Source organism: Epinephelus lanceolatus, chromosome 16, assembly GCF_041903045.1.
Source record: "Epinephelus lanceolatus isolate andai-2023 chromosome 16, ASM4190304v1, whole genome shotgun sequence".
Lineage (NCBI taxonomy): Eukaryota > Metazoa > Chordata > Actinopteri > Perciformes > Serranidae > Epinephelus > Epinephelus lanceolatus.
The window spans coordinates 43469545-43491545 of NC_135749.1; the positions used below are offsets into that span (position 1 = coordinate 43469545).

Consider the following 22001-nt stretch of genomic DNA (forward strand, 5'->3'; position numbering starts at 1 on the left):
TTGCCCTATATGATCTCGAACGAGCCTGTTGGCGCACCCAAATGACGTCTTAGCATGCGACGGTGAAGAGTTGAAGGACCCCGCAGTGCACATGCCAAACGTACAGTAACACTAGTGACACGGGCGTTTGATCCTTTCGCTGGAAACACCTTGATGGTGGGTAGAATCGTTACTTACGCATTAAACAGGCAAGTAGGTTAATTGTGGTCTGAAAGCTAATGTCTAAAGATGTCTTTTAAGCTTAATATAACGTTAGCTTATGGTAACTGCTGTAGAATTGGTCCAGTTCTTCTCACTTGCTGAAATGACGTGCTTCCTTAAATTTTGTGCAGTTTGTTTTGCTTTAAATTGTTACATACAATTCCATGGTAATATTCTAATTGTATTTTGAAGGTAGATCCGATGGTGCCCCTTAGCATCTTGTAAACCAAAAGCCTCTGGCCACGATCATGCAGAAAACAATTTAGCAGCTGGAGGTGGCTTTTTGTAATTGTTTTTTAATGAGAATCAGTCTTTTTGCTCGCTGTTTTTGCATTGCTCGCTGTTTTTGCGTTGCTACGCGCCTCGCGTTTCTGCAGTCTAGGCGTCAAGTGGTATTAAATTAAAAGAAAAGGCAGTGCGGTGTTCCTTCAGTTTTGCAACCTGCAAAACGCTTTCTGTGTGATTGGGGCTTCAAGGGACTGTTTATTACTTATGAGGGGGGATTGGGGGTGCAAAATAGGGGAGGCATGTCATACTTTTTAAAGCTTTGGGAAGGGACTTGTGATTTTTATGTTAGCTTAGGGAAGGGACGTACAACTTTAAAAGGCTGTATTTTGCATTTATTTTATTGCCAAATTTTTAAAGAAAATTTTCATGGGTTTGGAAGGTACGTTTTCTTTTTAAAAAATGCTGAAATCACATAATTTTTCAAAGCCAAAGGATGTAAAAACAGAAATTATAATTGGATTTTCTAATTTTCGATGGTCCTTGGACACGTCATATGTATGTCCAAGGACCATCGGATCCATGATAACATCGGCATGTCATTGGTATTGGCCGATGTCAGCTTTAAAATGACCTCAGATTTGGCCAACATGCTTTTTATTATTTTGCACAATTAATGAATATTACATACATTGAAGAGCATTTTATTTTATGTCTCCATCTGCTGGTGGGCCATCATGATAAGAGTAATATGACGTTGATTCCACTACAGTAGAGACTTGAAGATCACATCAGGTTGGGGGAAAAGTGGATCAGTTATCAGCCAAATAAGTTGTAATATCGAGATATCAGATATGAGCACGTAATCTAATATTGTGCATCCCTATATAAAATACTGATCTTTCATCAAAATCATTTTAATCTACATCTCGTGTAAAGTTTGGCCAAACATTAATTGTTTGCATGAAGTAACCAACATGCAAGAGTGAAAAACCAAAGCTTTTTTCAACTCCAGGAGTTTGTCTTCAACTTTTAACTTTCAAACATAAAAGAATAAGTTTTAAAAATCTAACTAATTTATCGCACTTTAAAAACCGTTAGGGTTGCTGTGAAATTGCACCTTCTTGGGGCAACAAAAAAGTTTGTCTTGGGGTGCATCGGTACAATAAACAAACTAGAAAGGACGGCAGAGGAGATGCAAAAAAGTCTGTTTGTATAAGACATCTGTGCACAAAAAAGGTGCTCAAAGGGCAAAAAAAATTCTAAAGAGTGAGTAAAAACAACTCACCGACCACTTTATAAGGTATACCTTTCTAGTATGGATTGGACCCCCTTTTGCCTTCAGAACTGCCTTCATTCTTCATGGCATAGATTCAACAAAGCTCTGGAAACATTCCTCAGAGATTTTGGTCAATATTGACATGATAGCATCATGCAGTTTCTGCAGATTTGTCGGCTGTACATCCATGATGGGAATCTCTGGTTCCACCACATCCCAAAGGTGCTCTATTGGCTTGAGATCTGGTGACTGTGGAGGCCACTGGAGTACAGGAAACTCATTGTCATGTTCAAGAAACCAGTTTGAGATGATTTCAGCTTTGTGACATGGGGCGTTATCCTGCTGGAAGTACCAATCAGAAGATGGGTACGCTGTGGTCATTAAAGGGAAATTTCGGTGTATTTCAACCTGTCTCCTATCGTCCTAAATTTGTTTCAAGTCACTAGTGACATAGAAATAATAGTTAGCATGTTAGCCGTTAGCCTAGATACAGCCGTAGCGTCAGACCTGTTAAAACTTAATTGAACGGGCATCCTTTCAAGTGCAAAGTTAGTCCACTAAACAAGCTTTTTCTCCACAAAGACCGCCTCATATCGTTAGGATAAATGTCAGAGAACATATAGAAAACGACATGTAAACGTGTTGTCTTATCTTACCGATGTGCTGCCATGTTTGTTGTTTACCATTTAGCTAAGGCTGTAACCGGTCCCATTCCTTGCAACAGAGGTATTCCTGTTCTGTGGGCATTGGGGTACAGCAATCACAGGTAACTTTACACCACCGATCTCCAGAGCTAAATCCTTTCAGCAGCCATTCCTCCTCTGTCGTCCTCTAACATTACCTGTTGTGCCTCTCTCTCTCCTCCTCCGTTATTCAGTTTCACGAAGCTCTTCGTCAGTGTATTCTGGCTCAAATAAATAAGGGCGGCCATCGCCTCTCAATGTGGAAAGCCTATATACTAACATTCCACATTTAGGTGGTCTTCAGAGTTGTTGTCTTACCTTACGGTGTTTACAGTTTATCTCTGCTTTCCAAAGCGCGGCCGAAATACCGCGAGAACAAGCAGCGATCTCATGCCGTGCCTGAAATCTCGCGAGAACAAGCCGCAGCAGCTGCAAGGCAGAACCGGACAGTAGCCTGAAAGGTTTATTCATTTATTTTATTAAAGATTTATAGAATAATGGCTGACTTTTTGCCAGACTTCGACTTTGTGGAGGAGGAATTTGATTTTGCAGAGTTTTATGGCCGCCCTTTATTTGAGCCAGAATACACTGACAAAGAACTTCTTGAAATTGAAGAACAGAGGAGGAGAGAGAGAGAGGCACAACAGTTAGAGGACGACAGAGGAGGAATGGCTGCTGCAAGGCTTTAGCTCTGGAGATCGGTGGTGTAACGTTACCTGTGAATGCTGTACCCCAATGCCCACAGAAGAGGAATACCTCTGTTGCAAGGAATGGGACCGGTTGCAGCCTTAGCTAAATGGTAAACAACAAACATGGCAGCACACTGGTAAGGTAAGACAACACGTTTACATGTCGTTTTCTATATGTTCTCTGACATTTATCCTAACGATATGAGGCGGTCTTTGTGGAGAAAAAGCTTGTTTAGTGGACTAACTTTGCACTTGAAAGGATGCCCGTTCAATTAAGTTTTAACAGGTCTGACGCTACGGCTGTGTCTAGGCTAACGGCTAACATGCTAACTATTATTTCTATGTCACTAGTGACTTGAAACAAATTTAGGACGATAGGAGGCAGGTTGAAATAAACCGAAATTTCCCTTTAAGTGATAGGCACAGTCAGCAACAATACTCAGGTAGGCATTTAAACGATGCTCAGTTGGTACTAAGGGGCCCAAAGTGTGCCAAAAAAAAATATCGGCCACACCATAATACCACCACCACCAGCCTGAACCATTGATACAAGGCAGAATGGATCCATGCTTTCATGTTGTTCACCCCAAATTCTGACTGTACCATCTGAAAGTTTCAGCAGAAATTGAGATTCATCAGACCAGGCAGTGTTTCTTTTCAGTCATCTATTAGTCTCGCTCACCAGACCTTTCTCAAGAAAAGAAAGGTCTGGCTGGGCCGACTCTCACTTTAAGATTGGAGAAAAAAACGCCCCGGCCGCTTGTATTTCTTTCAACCAATCAAAATCGTTCTTGGCGGTGCCACAGCAACGGTGCGCTTGCAAAAATATTGCCGGGGGGAAACAGGTTTTGGTGTAACACGCCCGCAAAAATATCGCCTACAGGACGCGAACCATGGCAGAAAAATGGCTACATCCCCGCAAGATCAAACACCGCAAAAGTTAGTAAAGGACGTGTTGAAAATTGCAACCGGAGGTGGTAGGGCGGGACTTCAGCAGGTGGCTCGTTCCGCCCAATGAGAGGCTGATCTTTCCAGCGAACTTCCACCCACTCAGACTAGTCATCTATAGACCAATCTTTTTTGTGGACATCACAGTTGTGTCACAGCAGTTACACGCGCATACTGGTGACAGCAAAACAGCAGACACCTATGAAAAACAGTTGAGAAACCCGGAATAAAAATGTCTTCTTGTGCTGCTGGATGTCATAACAGGAATACAAAAAAAGATAACCCCCATTTTTATTGAAAACCGTCGTTGAGGACGTAGTTTTTCCACAAGGTACATGAAGATGTCTTGCCGCTGTAAAGTTGACCATCGACATCTACACATACATACATACATATATACAGATGTACATTATGATCTAGGTGTAGTAGAATATAAAGTTTTGTCTCCAGTTAATTACAATCTCGATATTCAGGCTCTAATCGCTGTTGGATGCTCAGTAGAGGAGTGTGTGTTTAGCTTACATGAGCTGAAGTACTGACATGGTGAAAGATAATTCATCATCATAAGGAACTGTAAAAACTCAAGATTGTCAAGCATGGGTTTGTCTTATTGTTCAATCAATCAATTTTATTTATAAAGCCCAGTATCACAAATCACAATTTGCCTCACAGGGCTTTACAGCATATGACATCCCTCTGTCCTTAGGACCCTCACAGCGGATAAGGAAAAACTCCCCAAAAAAAACCCTTTTAACGGGGGAAAAAAACGGTAGAAACCTCAGGAAGAGCAACTGAGGAGGGATCCCACTTCCAGGACGGACAGACGTGCAATAGATGTCGTACAGAACAGATCAGCATAATAAATTAACAGTAATCCGTATGACACAATGAGACAGAAAAAGCGAGAGAGAGAGAGAGAGAGACAGGACAGACGATAATGACAGTAGCTTACAACAACATTAATGAAAGTAATAATATTATAATTATAGTTCTGGCTACTGTGATACAATATGTTGAAAGTATATATTAATATCTGATAGTATACATATGTGACAATAATCATATGTGTATAATAACAGTAGAAGTATGACTAATGATGACAGCAGCAGCTCCTGTTCCTGTTTAATACTTGTGGAGACGTCCCCATATAATTAAGCAATATCACACGAGAGGGAGTAATGTTGTACTGTGATATCGTCACGGCTGTGATTCGGTCGTAGGTACGAGGCCGCAGGCAACATCACGACCTGGAGTGTGATATTGCTTTTATACAACAGTTCAACAACAGTTAAAATAGCGATGCTGAGTAAGAAAATGTTGAAGAAAGGTGACAAAATAGATTATTTAAGTATTTTATTTTCCTCCACCAACAAAAACAGTGATCAGCTGTTTGATGCGGAGTAATACATTCAGAGAGTAAACAAACCGTGATGTACTCCAATATCGTCACATTTTGAATGTCTCCTGGCCAATCAAATTGCTTCAAATTGCTTGGCCGGAACTAACTGTTGTATAATATAATTTAATGTGGAAGTAACATCAGACCACTTTCCAACTAGCCAGCTAACACTGTCTGCTTATTAACTCCTTGACCATAACAGAATATAGTAACCTTCACCACTGCTCATTTTAGAAATGACACCACAAGAAAACATGTTCTTTATTTAGATTATCAAACGGATGATGGATCATAGATGTTTGTTTCTACCTGTCAACGATCAGCCATAGCTTGCACATTAGCTATGTTAACTTAGCTACATTGCCAACATTAGCGAGCCTTTCATTTTACCTGCCCGGACGCAGATGGGACTTGATCTAAACACACATTATAGTCTCTACGTTGACATAAACAAAGAATGTGTTTTCTTGTGTTGGCCCTTAAGTGAAGAATACTTTGCTTATTAACACCTTGATCATAACAGACGGCCTTAGTTAGCTAGTGCCCTAGCAAGTCGATAAGTTGTACTTCCAAATTAAATTATAATATATGGTGACGTCTCCACAACTATTAAGTAAAGAATAAGCCAAATCCAAGCTTGACAAACGGGAGTTTTTACAATTCCTCATAATGATATATCTTTCACCACATAAAAATATTACTTCATATAGGCCTAACACACAACTTTACTGAGCATTGAGCAACAGTTACTAACCTAAATATCCAGATTCCCTTAACTGGAGACAAAACAAAAACTAACTGCAGTCAGTTGTGAAATATAAAAGTTAAATTGCTTTTTACGTTTTACTTGGCGCTCACCCACACACTACTATTGTCCCTTTGGGCCAAAATGTTGGTTGCCGCCCACAAAGTATGTCATCTCTGTTTACAAAAAGAGTCTGTTGTCCAATTTTGGTGAGCCGAAATCTGCGACAAGGAAATAGAAAGCCCGAAGCACAATGGAGACCAGCTATTATCCTGCTTGAACACAGACAACTAAATTCTTTCAACATTGTGACTCAAAATAATGATAAAATAGATTTTATTTATGTAAAATATGCATTTTCCAGTTCCACCGGTCCACTCTGAGTCTGGTGTCAGAGACGCTTCTGATGCTCTGAGTTGCGCATCTGTTTGATTGTGCTGCAGTATGCGCCGAGGGTTTTAATTTAGTGTTTAATCAAAAGTTAAACACTACTTATCACCGACCATTAGTGTTTTTTCGTTTGTGAATACATATATATATATATATATATATATATATATATATATATATATATATATATATATATATATATATATATATATATATACACACAGTACAGGCCAAAAGTTTGGACACACCTTCTCATTCAATGCGTTTTCTTTATTTTCATGACTGTTTACATTGTAGATTCTCACTGAAGGCATCAAAACTATGAATGAACACGTGGAGTTATGTACTTAACAAAAAAAGGTGAAATAACTGAAAACATGTTTTATATTCTAGTTTCTTCAAAATAGCCACCCTTTGCTCTGATTACTGCTTTGCACACTCTTGGCATACTCTCGATGAGCTTCAAGAGTTAGTCACCTGAAATGGTTTTCCAACAGTCTTGAAGGAGTTCCCAGAGGTGTTTAGCACTTGTTGGCCCCTTTGCCTTCACTCTGCGGTCCAGCTCACCCCAAACCATCTCGATTGGGTTCAGGTCCGGTGACTGTGGAGGCCAGGTCATCTGCCGCAGCACTCCATCACTCTCCTTCTTGGTCAAATAGCCCTTACACAGCCTGGAGGTGTGTTTGGGGTCATTGTCCTGTTGAAAAATAAATGATGGTCCAACTAAACGCAAACCGGATGGGATGGCATGTCGCTGCAGGATGCTGTGGTAGCCATGCTGGTTCAGTGTGCCTTCAATTTTGAATAAATCCCCAACAGTGTCACCAGCAAAACACCCCCACACCATCACACCTCCTCCTCCATGCTTCACAGTGGGAACCAGGCATGTGGAATCCATCCATTCACCTTTTCTGCGTCTCACAAAGACACAGCGGTTGGAACCAAAGATCTCAAATTTGGACTCATCAGACCAAAGCACAGATTTCCACTGGTCTAATGTCCATTCCTTGTGTTTCTTGGCCCAAACAAATCTCTTCTGCTTGTTGCCTCTCCTTAGCAGTGGTTTCCTAGCAGCTATTTGACCATGAAGGCCTGATTGGCGCAGTCTCCTCTTAACAGTTGTTCTAGAGATGGGTCTGCTGCTAGAACTCTGTGTGGCATTCATCTGGTCTCTGATCTGAGCTGCTGTTAACTTGCGATTTCTGAGGCTGGTGACTCGGATGAACTTATCCTCAGAAGCAGAGGTGACTCTTGGTCTTCCTTTCCTGGGTCGGTCCTCATGTGTGCCAGTTTCGCTGTAGCGCTTGATGGTTTTTGCGACTCCACTTGGGGACACATTTAAAGTTTTTGCAATTTTCCGGACGGACTGACCTTCATTTCTTAAAGTAATGATGGCCACTCGTTTTTCTTTAGTTAGCTGATTGGTTCTTGCCATAATATGAATTTTAACAGTTGTCCAATAGGGCTGTCGGCTGTGTATTAACCTGACTTCTGCACAACACAACTGATGATCCCAACCCCATTGATAAAGCAAGAAATTCCACTAATTAACCCTGATAAGGCACACCTGTGAAGTGGAAACCATTTCAGGTGACTACCTCTTGAAGCTCATGGAGAGAATGCCAAGAGTGTGCAAAGCAGTAATCAGAGCAAAGGGTGGCTATTTTGAAGAAACTAGAATATAAAACATGTTTTCAGTTATTTCACCTTTTTTTGTTAAGTATATAACTCCACATGTGTTCATTCATAGTTTTGATGCCTTCAGTGAGAATCTACAATGTAAATAGTCATGAAAATAAAGAAAACGCATTGAATGAGAAGGTGTGTCCAAACTTTTGGCCTATACTGTATATATAGGCTAAGTTACCTGTGAAAATGGGGGTGTTTTCAAAACACCCCCGTTATTGACAGAACATTGAACTCGCCCACCTTCACGCTCAGCGTTGTGGTGATGCAGACCTCCTGTCTGTTTCTGCAAGCTGAAACAATTTGCCTCAGTGGAAACGAAGCTAGTATTTACTTGTATTTCACAGATAAGAAACAAAAAATTGTGAAGACATTAAAGCCTCCACTAAAATAGCATTTTAAGTCTTGTGTGTGATTTATTCAGGGATCTATACTTCGGGATTAATCCTGGCTTCATATGAGCAGAGGAAATCTCCGCTCGTCGCTAGGCTAATGTATACCATGTAAAATGCCATAGGCTGACGCTAATAACGTTAGCATGTTGTATTTGCTTGGAAAACGTGTTTAGTATAAGACAGTTGTTTTGTCAGTGAATGTTGTGGGTTGTAATGGAGCCAAATTATGTACTGCTACCTTTGTTAAATGTTGTCGTCCCTGGTTTTATATGAGAAGAGGAAAAGATCACTAGACGCTACGCTAATTTATACAGTGTAAAACGTCATAGACTTGTGCTAATAACGTCAGCATGTTGTATTGGTGGGGGAAATGTGTCCAGATAAAGACAAGTGTTTGTCTGTCAGTTCTGCAATTTATAGTGAAGCCAATTTGCGTACTTGTGTTTGAAATTGTCCCTATTAAGCCATGTTTAATGTGTGTTTTGAATCAATTATATAACTATATAAATAAAGTTTGATTTGAACTAAACTTTACAGCACTTGGGAAGCACATACGGACAGATGTGGTGAAGTAACACAGTTCTCTACCACCTAGTGTTTTGGAGGTGTAACTGCAGTGACACAGGCACACCACCGCAGAAGTAAAAATAACGTGCAGATTTTTTTCCCCCACGACTAATCGATTAGTTGAAGATTATGTGCGACTTTAGTCAACCAAAATTTTCTTTGGTTGACTACAGCCCTACTTAAATCACTGTTCTTCCCCCTTCTGATGCTCGGTTTGAACTTCAGCAGATTGTCTTGCCCATGTCTACATTCCTGAATGTAATGAGTTGCTGTCATGTGATTGACTGATTAGTTATTTGTATTAACGAGTCGTTGAACAGGTGTACCTAATAAAGTGGCTGGTGAGTGTAGACACAGACCGATTCCTATCAGGTGTGATAAATCAATCAGCTGGTGCCAGTAATTAGATGAGATCAGCTCTGAGGCGCAGAGGCATGACTACCAAATCACAATGACCTGTGATATGAATACTACACTTTTCACAATTTCCTCAAACACCAACATATGATAGCAGAATATAAGAATTTACTATTTAAAAAATGTGACACAATCCCTGAATGGAAACAACAGTGTAGCCTGAACTCCAAACACAGTACTGAATACCTGCTGCCTTTCTCAAATTAATCGACAGATTTACTGCCTCCAAAATCATCTGCCTTACCAAACTCAGATATGAACATCAGGGCTGCCACACTTTCAGTATTCATTATGGCAAATGACCATGACCCTAAATTAACACTTCACATTACCTCCATCTGGTCTGAGATATGGGACTATTTAATGGAGAACTGGAGTAGGGATGCACCGAATATTCAGTAACTGAATATATTCGGTCGAATATTGCAAAAAAACACACATTCGGTATTCAGTGGAATAAGTGAAAAGCAAGGCCAAATAATAGCGGCGTGTTTTGATGATACAATCAAACAGCGTGCGGTGACAGACGGAGTAAAATGTCGGCAGTGTGGCGATATTTCAAAGTGTTGGAGAGTGATAGAAGAAAAGAGGTTTGCAAAGAATGTAATACTGAACTATCTAGAGTAGTGTTGCAGGGTATACTGGTACCAATGGTACCAGAAACTAAAGGCGAATCCTGCCGGTTGTGGGTTGAACGGGGGCCACAGACAACATAGCTATTGTAAGTCTCAATTATGGCCGATATGTCAATAATTCTAATGTGCATTGTGAAAAACATCAGATAGTATATATATATTGTGTTTAACAGTGACACTAGCTATGTTTCCATCCAAAAGTGATTCGAACCATTGGGAAATGCACATTAAAAGAAATACGAATCCTGTGTGTTTCCATTAAATGTACGGACTTTGGTGAAAGCTACGAACTCGCGCAAGTTTTCCACAGAACCGCAAACAAAACAAGGCTCGCATTCTTCTTCTTCTACGTTTTCTGGCGGTTGGCAACCAACTTGTAAATGCATTACCGCCTTCCCGACCCAGAGTGTGGATATCACCATGGAGAGAGGTGCAATACGTCAAACTTAATTCGAACATAAGTGTTTCCATCCCCCGTTTTGTGAATCAACATTTTTTCGAATCAACCAAAACCCAGCTAAAGCGAGCGTATTTTAGTCAGGGGATTTTAATTCGAATTTTGGCGTTTCCGTCATAATTTTCCGATGCAATACTTCTAGATGCGCATCTAAACAGGCTGATGGAAACATGGCTTATGTCAGTTAGGATTTCTACTAGTCTATCTTCCCCTGAAGTACAGACCTAATGCTCCTTTTTTTTCCCACATAGATGTCGTGTTTCGGTTGTGATCCCAACTTCTGCCCAGAATGTGGAAATGTGCTTCCTCTTCCAGTAATACAGGACACAGTCTGCTGCCCCCGCTGCTCCTTCTGCATCCCTGTAGCAGGTACCAAGTCATGTCCTACAAGCTCTCTAAACTCCCAGTCACAGTCTATGAGTTTGACTGAGAGGAACACAGAGACAGACATTAAAGATGAGATTTTGCTACACGTCATTCTAATCATGTACACCCTGCAAAAGAATACATTAGCACAGCACACTCTGATTAGGCTGACCAATTTTGGAATGTATCTATAAAGGAACATGTTCTTCTACATGTTAATAAAGTCATAAAATCTCACCCAAAAAAATCACTCCTCTGGCTCCTTCAGGCGTTTTGTAAAATGTAACATATTCTATACATAGTTTCTTACTTTGCTTAGTAGTAGTTAGCTCCAGGCAGGGCCCATACCGTCGCCTATGCATGTGGCCTACTCTGTTGTGAGCATTTATACCTGTGCAGTGGTTTGTCAACTTGCAGTTACATCTCCAAAACACTAGTTGACAGTGGGGTTTCTGTGAAGTGCTGTAAAGTCTGACTGATTCAAAAAACATTTTCCCCACAAATTAAGGCTGTGCAATTAATCGTTTGGTCAAGGATGTACTGTTTACATTTTAGTGGTAGCAGGTCAAGGTCACGGTGACGGTGCGTCTGTCTAATTTTCCTGAATGCGATATCTCAAGAACACTGAGGGAATTTCTTCAAATTTGGCACAAATGTCCAGTTTGAGTAAAGGATGGACTGATTAGAATTTGGTGGTCGAAGGTCACTGTGATCTCACAAAACATGTTATTGGCCATAGTTTAGGGATTCTTATGCTGATTATGGCATAGGCGTAGGACTGGGTAGGGACGGTAGGGACACGTCCCTACCAATATTCAGCCCCTTCTGTATTGTCCCTACCAATATAAACACTGGCTGCCGGCATCTGCTCAATATGGTACACAAAGGGTTAACAATCGTTGGTGTCTACCATATGTCCCGCCTCTAACCTCGTATTGCTCATCGATTGGCTCTACCGTTATTTTGGTAACGTGTGATTGGTCCTCCCCAGCGCCGCTCTCTTCACTGACTCAGGTCACCGTACAGTTCACGGCAGTTCGTGAGGGAACGACACATACACGCGCATCACTGTTAGAGTGTGAACGGTGAGTTGGTTGGTTCAGTAAATAAGCTAAAAAAACACCTGATGTTAGGCTAACTGAATGGCGTTCCTTGGCAACTCTTTGCTAGATAATGAGATGCGAATGAGCTAATACGAGCTGACCTAAGTTTGGCAACTATTAGATCAATATTATATGCCAGAGAACATGAAATTCCACTTCACATGCTCCATCAGCAATCATAGATGTCATGTGTGATGACACAGTTCAAATTAATGTCTGTAGTAAGATGACATAATAGAAACAGTCTGAATAAATAAAGTGTAAACACTATAAATGATAGCTCCTTCAGTGACAGTCTTCAGCATCCATGGTGTGTGAAGGAGAGACTTAGGAGAATAGAGATCCACTGCTCCCAGTTAAAAACACCAAAACTGAGTCATATTTATGTAATAGATATTGGGTGTAAGTGCAACATTTTGCACACAGTTGTATTATAATGATTTTGGAGCATTTACATTTTTGTTGATTTATTTTATTTATGTTTAACATGATGAAGCTGACTAACTTGTGTTGACATTATGGCTGTTCTTTAGCCTATATACATTAGATGTTGTTTAATGAATTACACAATTGTAAAACATACAGTATGTTTTCCTCAGGCTACAACAATCAAAATCTATGACTGTTGCATCTCAAATTGCCCCACTGTTCACGTCTTGCATCAATACATTTTTTGTCAGATGACAAGTAGTAGAGAGACTGGAGGAGATAGAGGAGATGGAGGAGGAGAGGCAGAAAGAGAGACAGTAGGAAATGGAAGACAGACAGGGGGGGATAGAGGAGAGACAGGAGCCTCACAGGTGAGATTGAATGTTGATAGTGAGATTCAGCATCGTGACTAGAGGTAAGTAAAAATATTAATTCATGCATAATGTGTTTTTACCCGATATCAATATCAATTCGGATCACTATTACCAACCTACCTGCAGACCGCAGGCTGGTACTGAAGTTAAGCCCCTTCGGGGTATACTGTTACTGTTATTATTATAGTTTACTCTGGGAAGCACATACGGACAGATGTGGTGAAGTTATCAGTGTATATTCATGTAACTGATAACATTAGAGAATACATTAACCAAGACATTCTTGTATTTAGTGTAGATATCTAAATATGCATTATAAAGCAGTGATCAGTTTCACATGACGTGAAATTGCATTAAAAAATCATCAATGTACAGTTACCGCCATGGAGCACTTTTATGTCCCTACCAATGTGAAAATCAAACCTACGCCCTTGGATTATGGCAATATCATACAAATGTTTAATAGGATAAAGTAATGAATTGATGACAAAAGGTCAAAGGCCAGCTTCACTGTGACATCATGATATTCTACATAAACCACTTTTCTGGCCATTACTCAACGTCATATCTCAAGAACAGAAAGAGAGATATTTGGTCAGGGACTGAATTGGTGATACTAATCTTAGGTGTTCACCTTGAAACTGTGCTGATTGTATAGGTCTTCTGTGCTGTTGGGCGAAAGATGTGTGTGAAGCATCTATGTTTTCATAGACATTGATCTAAACTGCAAGAGAAACTTGACTGGTTTGTGGAGACATACAACTGTAAAGTGGTAATTCTGGTTTGATAATGGCTCAGAATTAGACATCATTAGCCTTTATGCTTAACGATTCCCTTATCAATTCTTTTCATTACGCCAAATCTTTACATCAATGATGCACGTCACGCTCGTCAGTCAGCGGTACGTTCAACAAAGAAGACGTAATGGTGGAGAGACAGAAGCGGTCGAAAGCTTGGCTTCACTTCACCAAAAAGACTCATGACATTCACTCATCACAACAGCATGACGTGTAATTTATGCAGCACCGTGATTACATGCAAGGGCAGAAACACCACCAATGCTACACTGATTTGTTTTCCACTACAGGGCTCTACTGTGCGAGCATTTTAACATTACTCGCATATGCGACTAAAAATAGTTTTGTGCGAGCAAAATAAATCAGCACAAAATTCAGCACACTGTGTGAGTACAGATTTCAACCAGCAGCAGAAACAAAAGGCGAACCCTGCCGGTTGTGAGTTAAACAGGGGTCACAGACACAGACACGGACAGGAATACGTATTCCTGTCAACTACGACGGCCATAGTGCTCCATGGCACAAGATAACGGCTTACCGGTGACCGAGAAGCCTGGCTCCAGGTCCAATAATTTTCTCGTCTTGGTGTCATGACTGCCCAAATGTACCTGAACAGCCGAGCCGTGGCGGCACACAGGTATGTGACGTGTCAGAGGAGAAACGAGCCATTCACATTTCCACAAACCTCACCGCACTTAAGGGACTGTTCTTAACTTGTCAGGGGAGGAGGGTGGCTGGTTGAGTTTCATTTTTATTTATTTTATTTTGATCCCCCCTATGTTAATCACTTGTTGATGCTGTTTTTGAAGTATGAATAAGTCAATAAGTAATTTATTCCATTGAAATATCATTGATGTATTATAGAAAAGTGATTTATCTTTTTATAAATGACAAAAGGCACATCTGCCACTTTCACTGGTGTCTTACCGTGGGTCCCAATTTTGGTACCGTGACAACACTAACAGATTCTGTAACGTTATTTGACATAGATGAAAACAAATGCTGTACAAATATTCTTTCATTTGTTCCATTTTAGATGATAGCAGTGGACCAATTTCATATTTTGTTTACTTACTTACTTAGCACTTATCTCTTGTTTAGAATAGAAACTCAATAAAATTTAAGTTGTTGACAACAAAAACCTGTAAGGTCTACTTTTTCTACACAGAAAATTCACAGGAGGAATCGATAAGGGAATCGATAAAGAATTGGATCAATGAGCAGAATCGATAATGGCATTGATATCAATAAAATCCTATCAATTCCCATCCCTACTCAGAATTCCCCATATTCCTCCTTACATGTATGTTTTTGCTGTTCAGAGTTCTCAGGCCAGGTGATCTGCTCAACAGTTGTCTTCAACCCTGTGGAGCAGTCAACAGTAGCTCTGGAGGAAGAGGAGGACTCTGACCTGAAGGGACCTGTGGTAAGACCAGACTGTCGGCTGCTCACTGACTGCTACGTTGTGTTTGATGGTAATAGCTGTACACTGTATTAATGAGGTTACCTGCTTCCTCTAGATTGACAGACGCTGCTCTCGTTGCAATAAAGAGGGGATGGTTTACCACACCAGGCAGATGAGATCTGCAGATGAGGGACAGACTGTCTTCTTCACCTGTATACACTGCAGGTAAATAATGTGTGAACACACCGTGTATTGTGAGACTTAATTTAAACAGTTTGTACTGCTATGAAGTCTTTTGCTGATCATTTTGATTTTGGTGTTATAGATATCAAGAGAAGGAGGATTCTTGAGAACAAGTCCAGCACACTTTCTCCATTCCTGTCCATTCTTCTGCCCTCATATCTGGATGCTTTCTCTCCACATGGATTGAAAAAAACAGCAACTCTGGGCCCTTCACCTTTATTTCATCAAGCTGTGCAGTGCAGGGCATCTCAGTCACTGGTCTTGAATATTAGCATTCACAAACAGACTAAAATCAGGGTCCATTTGCTAGCTGTTTTGCTGGCCTTCATCATTGGATGAAGTTTCCTCAGTTTTCACAGAAATACTATTATACACTGTAAACACAACATTGACATATTTTCAACTTATAAAGTTGTTATGGTGACTGTGTTAGCAAACCATTACCTATGAGCACATCCAGCAGAACCAGAGCAACATTATTTGGAGTTGAGTTTGTGTCCACCTGACAAATGTCCAGTATTCACTGTCTTTTCAGCTCTTTTTTTGATCTCTACCAACTTCTGAGAAAAATCTGTCTCTTTAGCTGCTAAATGTTTCACTGTGTTCACCAGCTAGTCTCTAACTATGTCTGTCTGCTCTGTGCTGCTGAGCAGGTTGTGTACAGTGGGTTTATTCACACTGTTTCACTAATAACAGCTGCCTCCTGCTGCTGGAAATATAGTTGATGAGAGCTGAGGTTGTGATCAAGTACGGCCAGGCTAAAAAGTCAGTGTGCAGCATTTGAAATTTTTGGATTTTTATTTTTTGTAATTCTCTTTTTTATTTGTTTATAAATGCAATATAACCATATGTAAACAAAATCCACAACCAGTAGAATATGAGGACCTTGAGCAAAACCAAAAAAAACCCAAAAATAATAATAATACCATATCATACCATAAAATAAGAATAGAGTAAATAAATAGATGGATTGTGCTATCCAGGTTGTTAATAATAATAATAATAATAATAATAATAATAATAACTTTAATTTATATAGCGCCTTTCAAGAAACCCAAGGTCACTTTACAATACATAGTAATGAAACAATAACACCAACAGAACAGTACAATACAACACAAGCAGTACAGAAAAGCAACAAAACTATAACAAACAACAGAAGACAGCAGAGAAACTGTGTGATGGTACACTGGGCATGAGATGGATTATCGAATTAAAAAGCCATGGTGAACAGGTGAGTTTTGAGGGTGGATTTGAAAATGTCCAGTGAAGGGGCATCGCGGGTTACAGGGGGGAGAGAGTTCCAGAGGGTGGGGGCAGTGACGCTGAAGGCCCGGTCACCAAAAGTTTGGAGGCGGGAGTGAGGGATGAAGAGTAGGCTGGAGTCAGAGGAGCGCAGACATCTGGACAGTGTAGGGTTGGAGGAGGTCTGTTACATACTGTGGGGCGAGGGCATGGAGGGACTTGTAACTGAGGAGGAGGATTTTGTAGATAATGTGGGACTTGACCGGGAGCCAGTGGAATTCATGTTGAATCAAGACATACATTTAGAGACAGGGGGGGCTACTAGTCACACCGCAATGTGTTTCTCGTACTTGTTCAGACAAAATCAGGTCTTATGTTTTGAGACATATACTATTTCATCCAGTTCTCAATAAAAACTTCCTTTTGGGTTCTCGAACTAAAAGTCCTTCTCTTCATTACATAAATATTGTATGACAAGTCAGTCCATTCATCAGTAGGTATTTCTTTTTTCAGCCATTTCTTGATTAGGAATTTCTTACATACATGCCACCAATAATATATTGGCAGATATTTATCCTTATAAGTTCAAAATTAAAGGTTATTTTGGCTTAGGCAAACAGTCAAGAATGCCATGAAGTCCAAAAAGGAGTGACAGAGAGGCACCCCCAAAATAAATAAAAGTGATTTTCTTTGTTTTCACACAATCTCCAACAGTCCATCTGGGGCCTGTATCATGAAGCGAGATCAACCTTTCCTGGGTTACCCAGACCTATCCTGGGTTGACTAACCCTAACAATGGCAATCAGGATAATCAGTATCACGACGCTGGATATCAACTCGGTAACTCAACCCAGAGTTGCTTTATCAAGAGCCGTGAACGCGCACGCAGCGGACCAATCACAATCATGAGAGAAGCGCAGCGTCACTGAGCGTCCTCACAGAGCGTCGTATGTGAGGGGGAAAAAAAAGTATTTCTCGTGCTCCGGAGCAGGATAGCCGTTCAGAGTAAGTTGCCATGGTGATCTACCCCGATAAGAACTGAACCGGCTTTGTGAGACCGAAAACCCAGGGTTAACCCTGAAGTTACCTCGCTAAGACATTAATCCTGCTTCGTGATACAGGCCCCTGGTTTGAGAGAGATTTTTTCTGGTTAGGACTACAGAAGTAACGCATGACATTCTTCCAATAAATTTCTCTCCAGGAAGGAGAGCTTGTTGTTTTTCATTGTTGTCTCAATATCTCTTCCCATTCCTCTTGTGTGATGGTCAGATTACCTTCAGCTTGCCACCTTGTTTTAACCTCTAAATGTATTTTCCTTGTGAAGTTGTTGACGGCTCAGGTACAGTTTCAAAATTACCTTTTAAAAGGGTTCATTCTCATATGCTTTAATAAATATTTGCAGTATTTTGTTTTCCGTGGCCATATTTAAGGGTTCAGGCCTGAAGGGCTGAAACCCTATTGTTTTTGTCCTGTTTTATTATTATTATTATTATTATTGTTATTATTATTATTCAGAAATGTTTTCGCAAATTCCCGTGAGATGGTACATCGTAGAGACATGACATTTTCACCAATGATCGGATGTTGTGTGCAAATATGCTCAACAAATATAATACCAATAGGTCAATAGCCAGATGGGGGCGCTATAACTAAGGTCCAAGTAAATTTTGTTTTGAAAGGCCACCACCCTTGCACCGTTATGACAGATTGACTTGAAATTCAACACACAAAATGGGTTCTACGAAAATCTCAAGAATCCTCAAGGTCTGCCTGACTGGATTGTCTGCCATATTGAATTTTTTGAAAAACACATTTTTCACATCTTCTAAGGTGTAGGTCTGATTTGTACTAAACCTTATGTGGATCATCATGGGATGAAGCTCTTAAAAAGCTATCAACAGCTTTTGATATGTCATTGTATTTTGATGATATTAACCAGTGAACTTAAGAGGGGGCATGGCTCAGCACATTAATGGATTTTACTCATTAACCATTGAGCCAATCATCACAAAATTTGTAGGAACTGCCTATAAACATAATTGAATCATGCCCTAAAAGTTAGATTCTAATCAACCGATAGGGGGCACTACACATGCAAAAAGTCTCATAATCATCATCTCATAATCAGCCAGAGATATGAAACTCGGTTTGCATCATCTAGGGTCATGTCTCAGTCATAAAATTTGAAAAAGATTGCTTAAAGGGGGCGTGCCTTATTACATGAAATCTTAATTTCAAGACATTTCACATTCCATACTTCCAAAAATCCTGATAAATCACCAGTGTGTGCTACAGAGCTGATTTTTTTTTCCAGCACATCCACGGAATTTTGACAAAAGTTTGCTGGGCTGCAACCTATAGTCAGTTCAGAAGTCCATCACTCACATTAATCAGTCCCTCCAGAAAAACGCGATTATGCGATCGCATAATTCAACGCATAATAAGCCAAAGTCCGCACATTCATGCGGGGGCCGCATTTTTTCAAAGACGCCGCACTTTCGCCGCATAAATTGCCGATTTCCACGTAAAATGCGCGAAATATGTGGGGCTTGCATGATTTCATAATCCTCGCATTTTCGTTGCAAGAGGGGTTTTCCTTGTGAACGCTCTCTGTAATGTACAAACAACTGTTGTGTCTCTCTGAGGCTTGCTCTGCGCGTCACGTAATGAGACAGAGCGCGCTCTAGGCAGAGTCGGTGTGATGTTTCTTCTCCTCCTGTGGGGAGGAGGGAAGAAACCTTCCAGTGAAATAACTCTCGATCTGAAAGAGCTGGTTATGATTTTAGACATGAATGTGGGATTCTGCGCTCCCGTCATCTCTGATCCCGAGACAAGACGGGGAGACTGAAAGCGCACATAAATCACTCACTCTCTTACGAAGTCAAGGCTAAGAGAAGTGCTGTCTTTAATGACAGTAGTTTGAGAGAGATTTGTGACAGAGGCTCGAAGGGATGTTCTCCCAGAGCGCGTAACACCAGGGGTAAATCCCACTGCGGTGCCAAAGAGCACGTGACAGGTCTCTGTCGCCTGACTCCTTTCTAAAAGCGCTTAACCAGCGGGTGCGCAAACACGGATCTCTCTCCATAGCCTTCATGACATAATATATATTTTATTATTATGTATTATTTTTACATAAGTTGTAGCATATTCTAGCTACAGAACTTGTTTGACTCAGCAATGTTTTGTAAGTTTTAGCCATGTGTTTATTAAGGTCTGAAATAAAACAAGATGAGAACTTAAATATTCCCTGCACTTTCTGTGATGTAGTATGCTTGCTTATCATAGGAAGTAATTAGAAATGACTACATTAAGGTAGTAGCCTAGTGAGAACAGGGTGTTGGGGGAATCACTTTTTTCCTCTTTTTCATCAAACCCCAGTTTTTGCAAGTTCCCGCAATTTTTGCAAGTTCCCGCAATTTCATCGCATGAAATTGCATAAATATCCCACATATTCCATTGCATTTTTTAAGAAAACGTGCTGCATAATCAAGGATTTTTGCCCGCAACAATCACAAAAAAACTCTGCATTTTTCTGGAAGGACTGATTCATTCTTTGGATACTCTATGTCACGTTTCAAATGGTGTTCAGATTGGTTTAACGGCTAGCTCACTGTGATATTCTTTATCTTGTGCTATGTACTGTATGCACAACAGTTTCAATTTCATCTTATTTTTAATTAAATGTCACCAAAATATTTGACAATATACCTGAAATCAGTAGAATGATGTGAGATTTTTTTCCGACTTTTTTCACCAATGCTTTGACTGTTATTGATATCTGCGTTTTAATGATATTGACCAATGACCTTTAAAGGGGGCATGGCTCGGCAAGTGACTCCAAAATAGCTCCTTTTCCACCAACATTTCCAGGAATTCATTTACCTGGGTAGAAGAATTCCTGGTAATCTGTGTGGTTTGCGTTTCCACTGCACCTCAAGAGTTCTGGAAAATTTATTCAAATCAGGCTGATGATGTAGATGATTCAGCATGCGCCCTATATTTAGTTCCGCCAGGTTATTGGCTGGTAACATGGTAACATTAGTGCTGGTAGAGGGAGGAGGGGCTGTTTGTCTCAGCCAGCTGTCTTATTTTGTACAGTGCGTACATAAATTAATTCCGGACGACGACGTGGTCTAACTTTTTAATCTTTATTTACCGGAGGCATACAGGCTTGCAGGAAGGCCAACTTCACACACGTGAGGTTGCACTGACACAGCCTAACTTAATGTTGTGTGGACCAATCATATTCAAGCATTATTCAGCATCCAGTAGGAGTCGTTGTTTACATCTCCTAGCTCTGATATTGATCTTAAACACATCATACCATTATATTCTACTGAATATTACATCCCCCTTCTTTTAGAGAAAATTAACACTATATATGTGTGTCTGAAACAAAGTTACTGTTAACAACCAACTAACCTGTATTGTAATCACATACAGCAAAACCAAAACTCAGTAATACTGTGATATGTCCACATAACCTTTGTAAACAGAAAAATACTCTTTTAGCTATCACTTAGCTTGCTTGAACACTAGAATATGTAAACATATAATTCTTTATGTAACTCAGTAGCAATGAACTTATTCAATACTATCAGTGACATGTTTTTTTTTTTTTTTTTTTAAAATAACAATCTCTTAAGTGTGCTCTTGTAAGTCCATAACAATTCTGGGTTTGACTTCCCATCCGTACCTTGTCTGATAAGGGACAGTGTGAGGGGCTGTCTCACTACCCAGCTAACACATAACGTTCCGGTAACATTCCCAGAATGTTCCCTACAAGTTTTCTACTGAACGTTCCCTAAAAAACATTTTAAGAACATTGTATAAATGTTTGTGTTTAATGTAACATTCCTAAAACGTTCTAATAACCAGATGCCTGTAACGTTTTTTGGAGTAATTTTTAGAATGTTCCCCTAAGGTTCCTGTTTGGTTGCATTTTGGGTAACCTTCCCTCAACGTTCTAAGAAAGTTCTACAAATATTTGGTTTTTAATGTAACATTCTTAAAACGTTCTACTAACCAGATGCTTGTAACGTTTTTTTGGAGTAATTTTTATAATGTTCCCCTAAGGTTCTCGTTTGGTTGCATTTTGGGTAACCTTCCCACAACGTTCTAAGAAAGTTCTACATATAATGTAACATTCTTATAACGTTCTAATAACCAGATGCCTGTAACGTTTTTTTGGAGTAATTTTTATAATGTTCCCCTAAGGTTCTCGTTTGGTTGCATTTTGGGTAACCTTCCCACAACGTTCTAAGAAAGTTCTACAAATATTTGGTTTTTGATGTAACATTCGTAGAACGTTCTACTAACCAGA

The 22001-nt window shown here is 40.1% G+C and overlaps 1 protein-coding gene across 2 annotated transcripts; it reads left to right on the forward strand.

Annotated features, from left to right (window-relative positions):
• The first annotated feature begins 8 nt into the window (after positions 1-8).
• polr1h (RNA polymerase I subunit H) lies at positions 9-17902 on the forward strand. Of its 2 annotated transcripts, none has more exons than XM_033637825.2 (5): positions 9-156; positions 10968-11085; positions 15108-15211; positions 15306-15415; positions 15516-17902. In XM_033637825.2, exons 1-5 carry the CDS (start codon positions 154-156, stop codon positions 15538-15540), a joined length of 360 nt encoding a protein of 119 aa, XP_033493716.1. In that variant the 5' UTR covers positions 9-153; the 3' UTR covers positions 15541-17902. The 2 variants fall into 2 exon arrangements, with proteins under 2 accessions (XP_033493716.1, XP_033493718.1); XM_033637827.2 differs by having other exon boundaries at positions 50-188.
• The last annotated feature ends 4099 nt before the right edge of the window (positions 17903-22001 follow it).

What these genes read in the sequence shown, in the direction of transcription:
- polr1h (XM_033637825.2), top strand. An exon ending in CTTCTGCATCCCTGTAGCAG is followed by an intron (nt 11,086 to 15,107) that starts GTACCAAGTCAT and finishes TTTGCTGTTCAG; the next exon opens with AGTTCTCAGGCCAGGTGATC. An exon ending in TTCACCTGTATACACTGCAG is followed by an intron (nt 15,416 to 15,515) that starts GTAAATAATGTG and finishes TTGGTGTTATAG; the next exon opens with ATATCAAGAGAAGGAGGATT.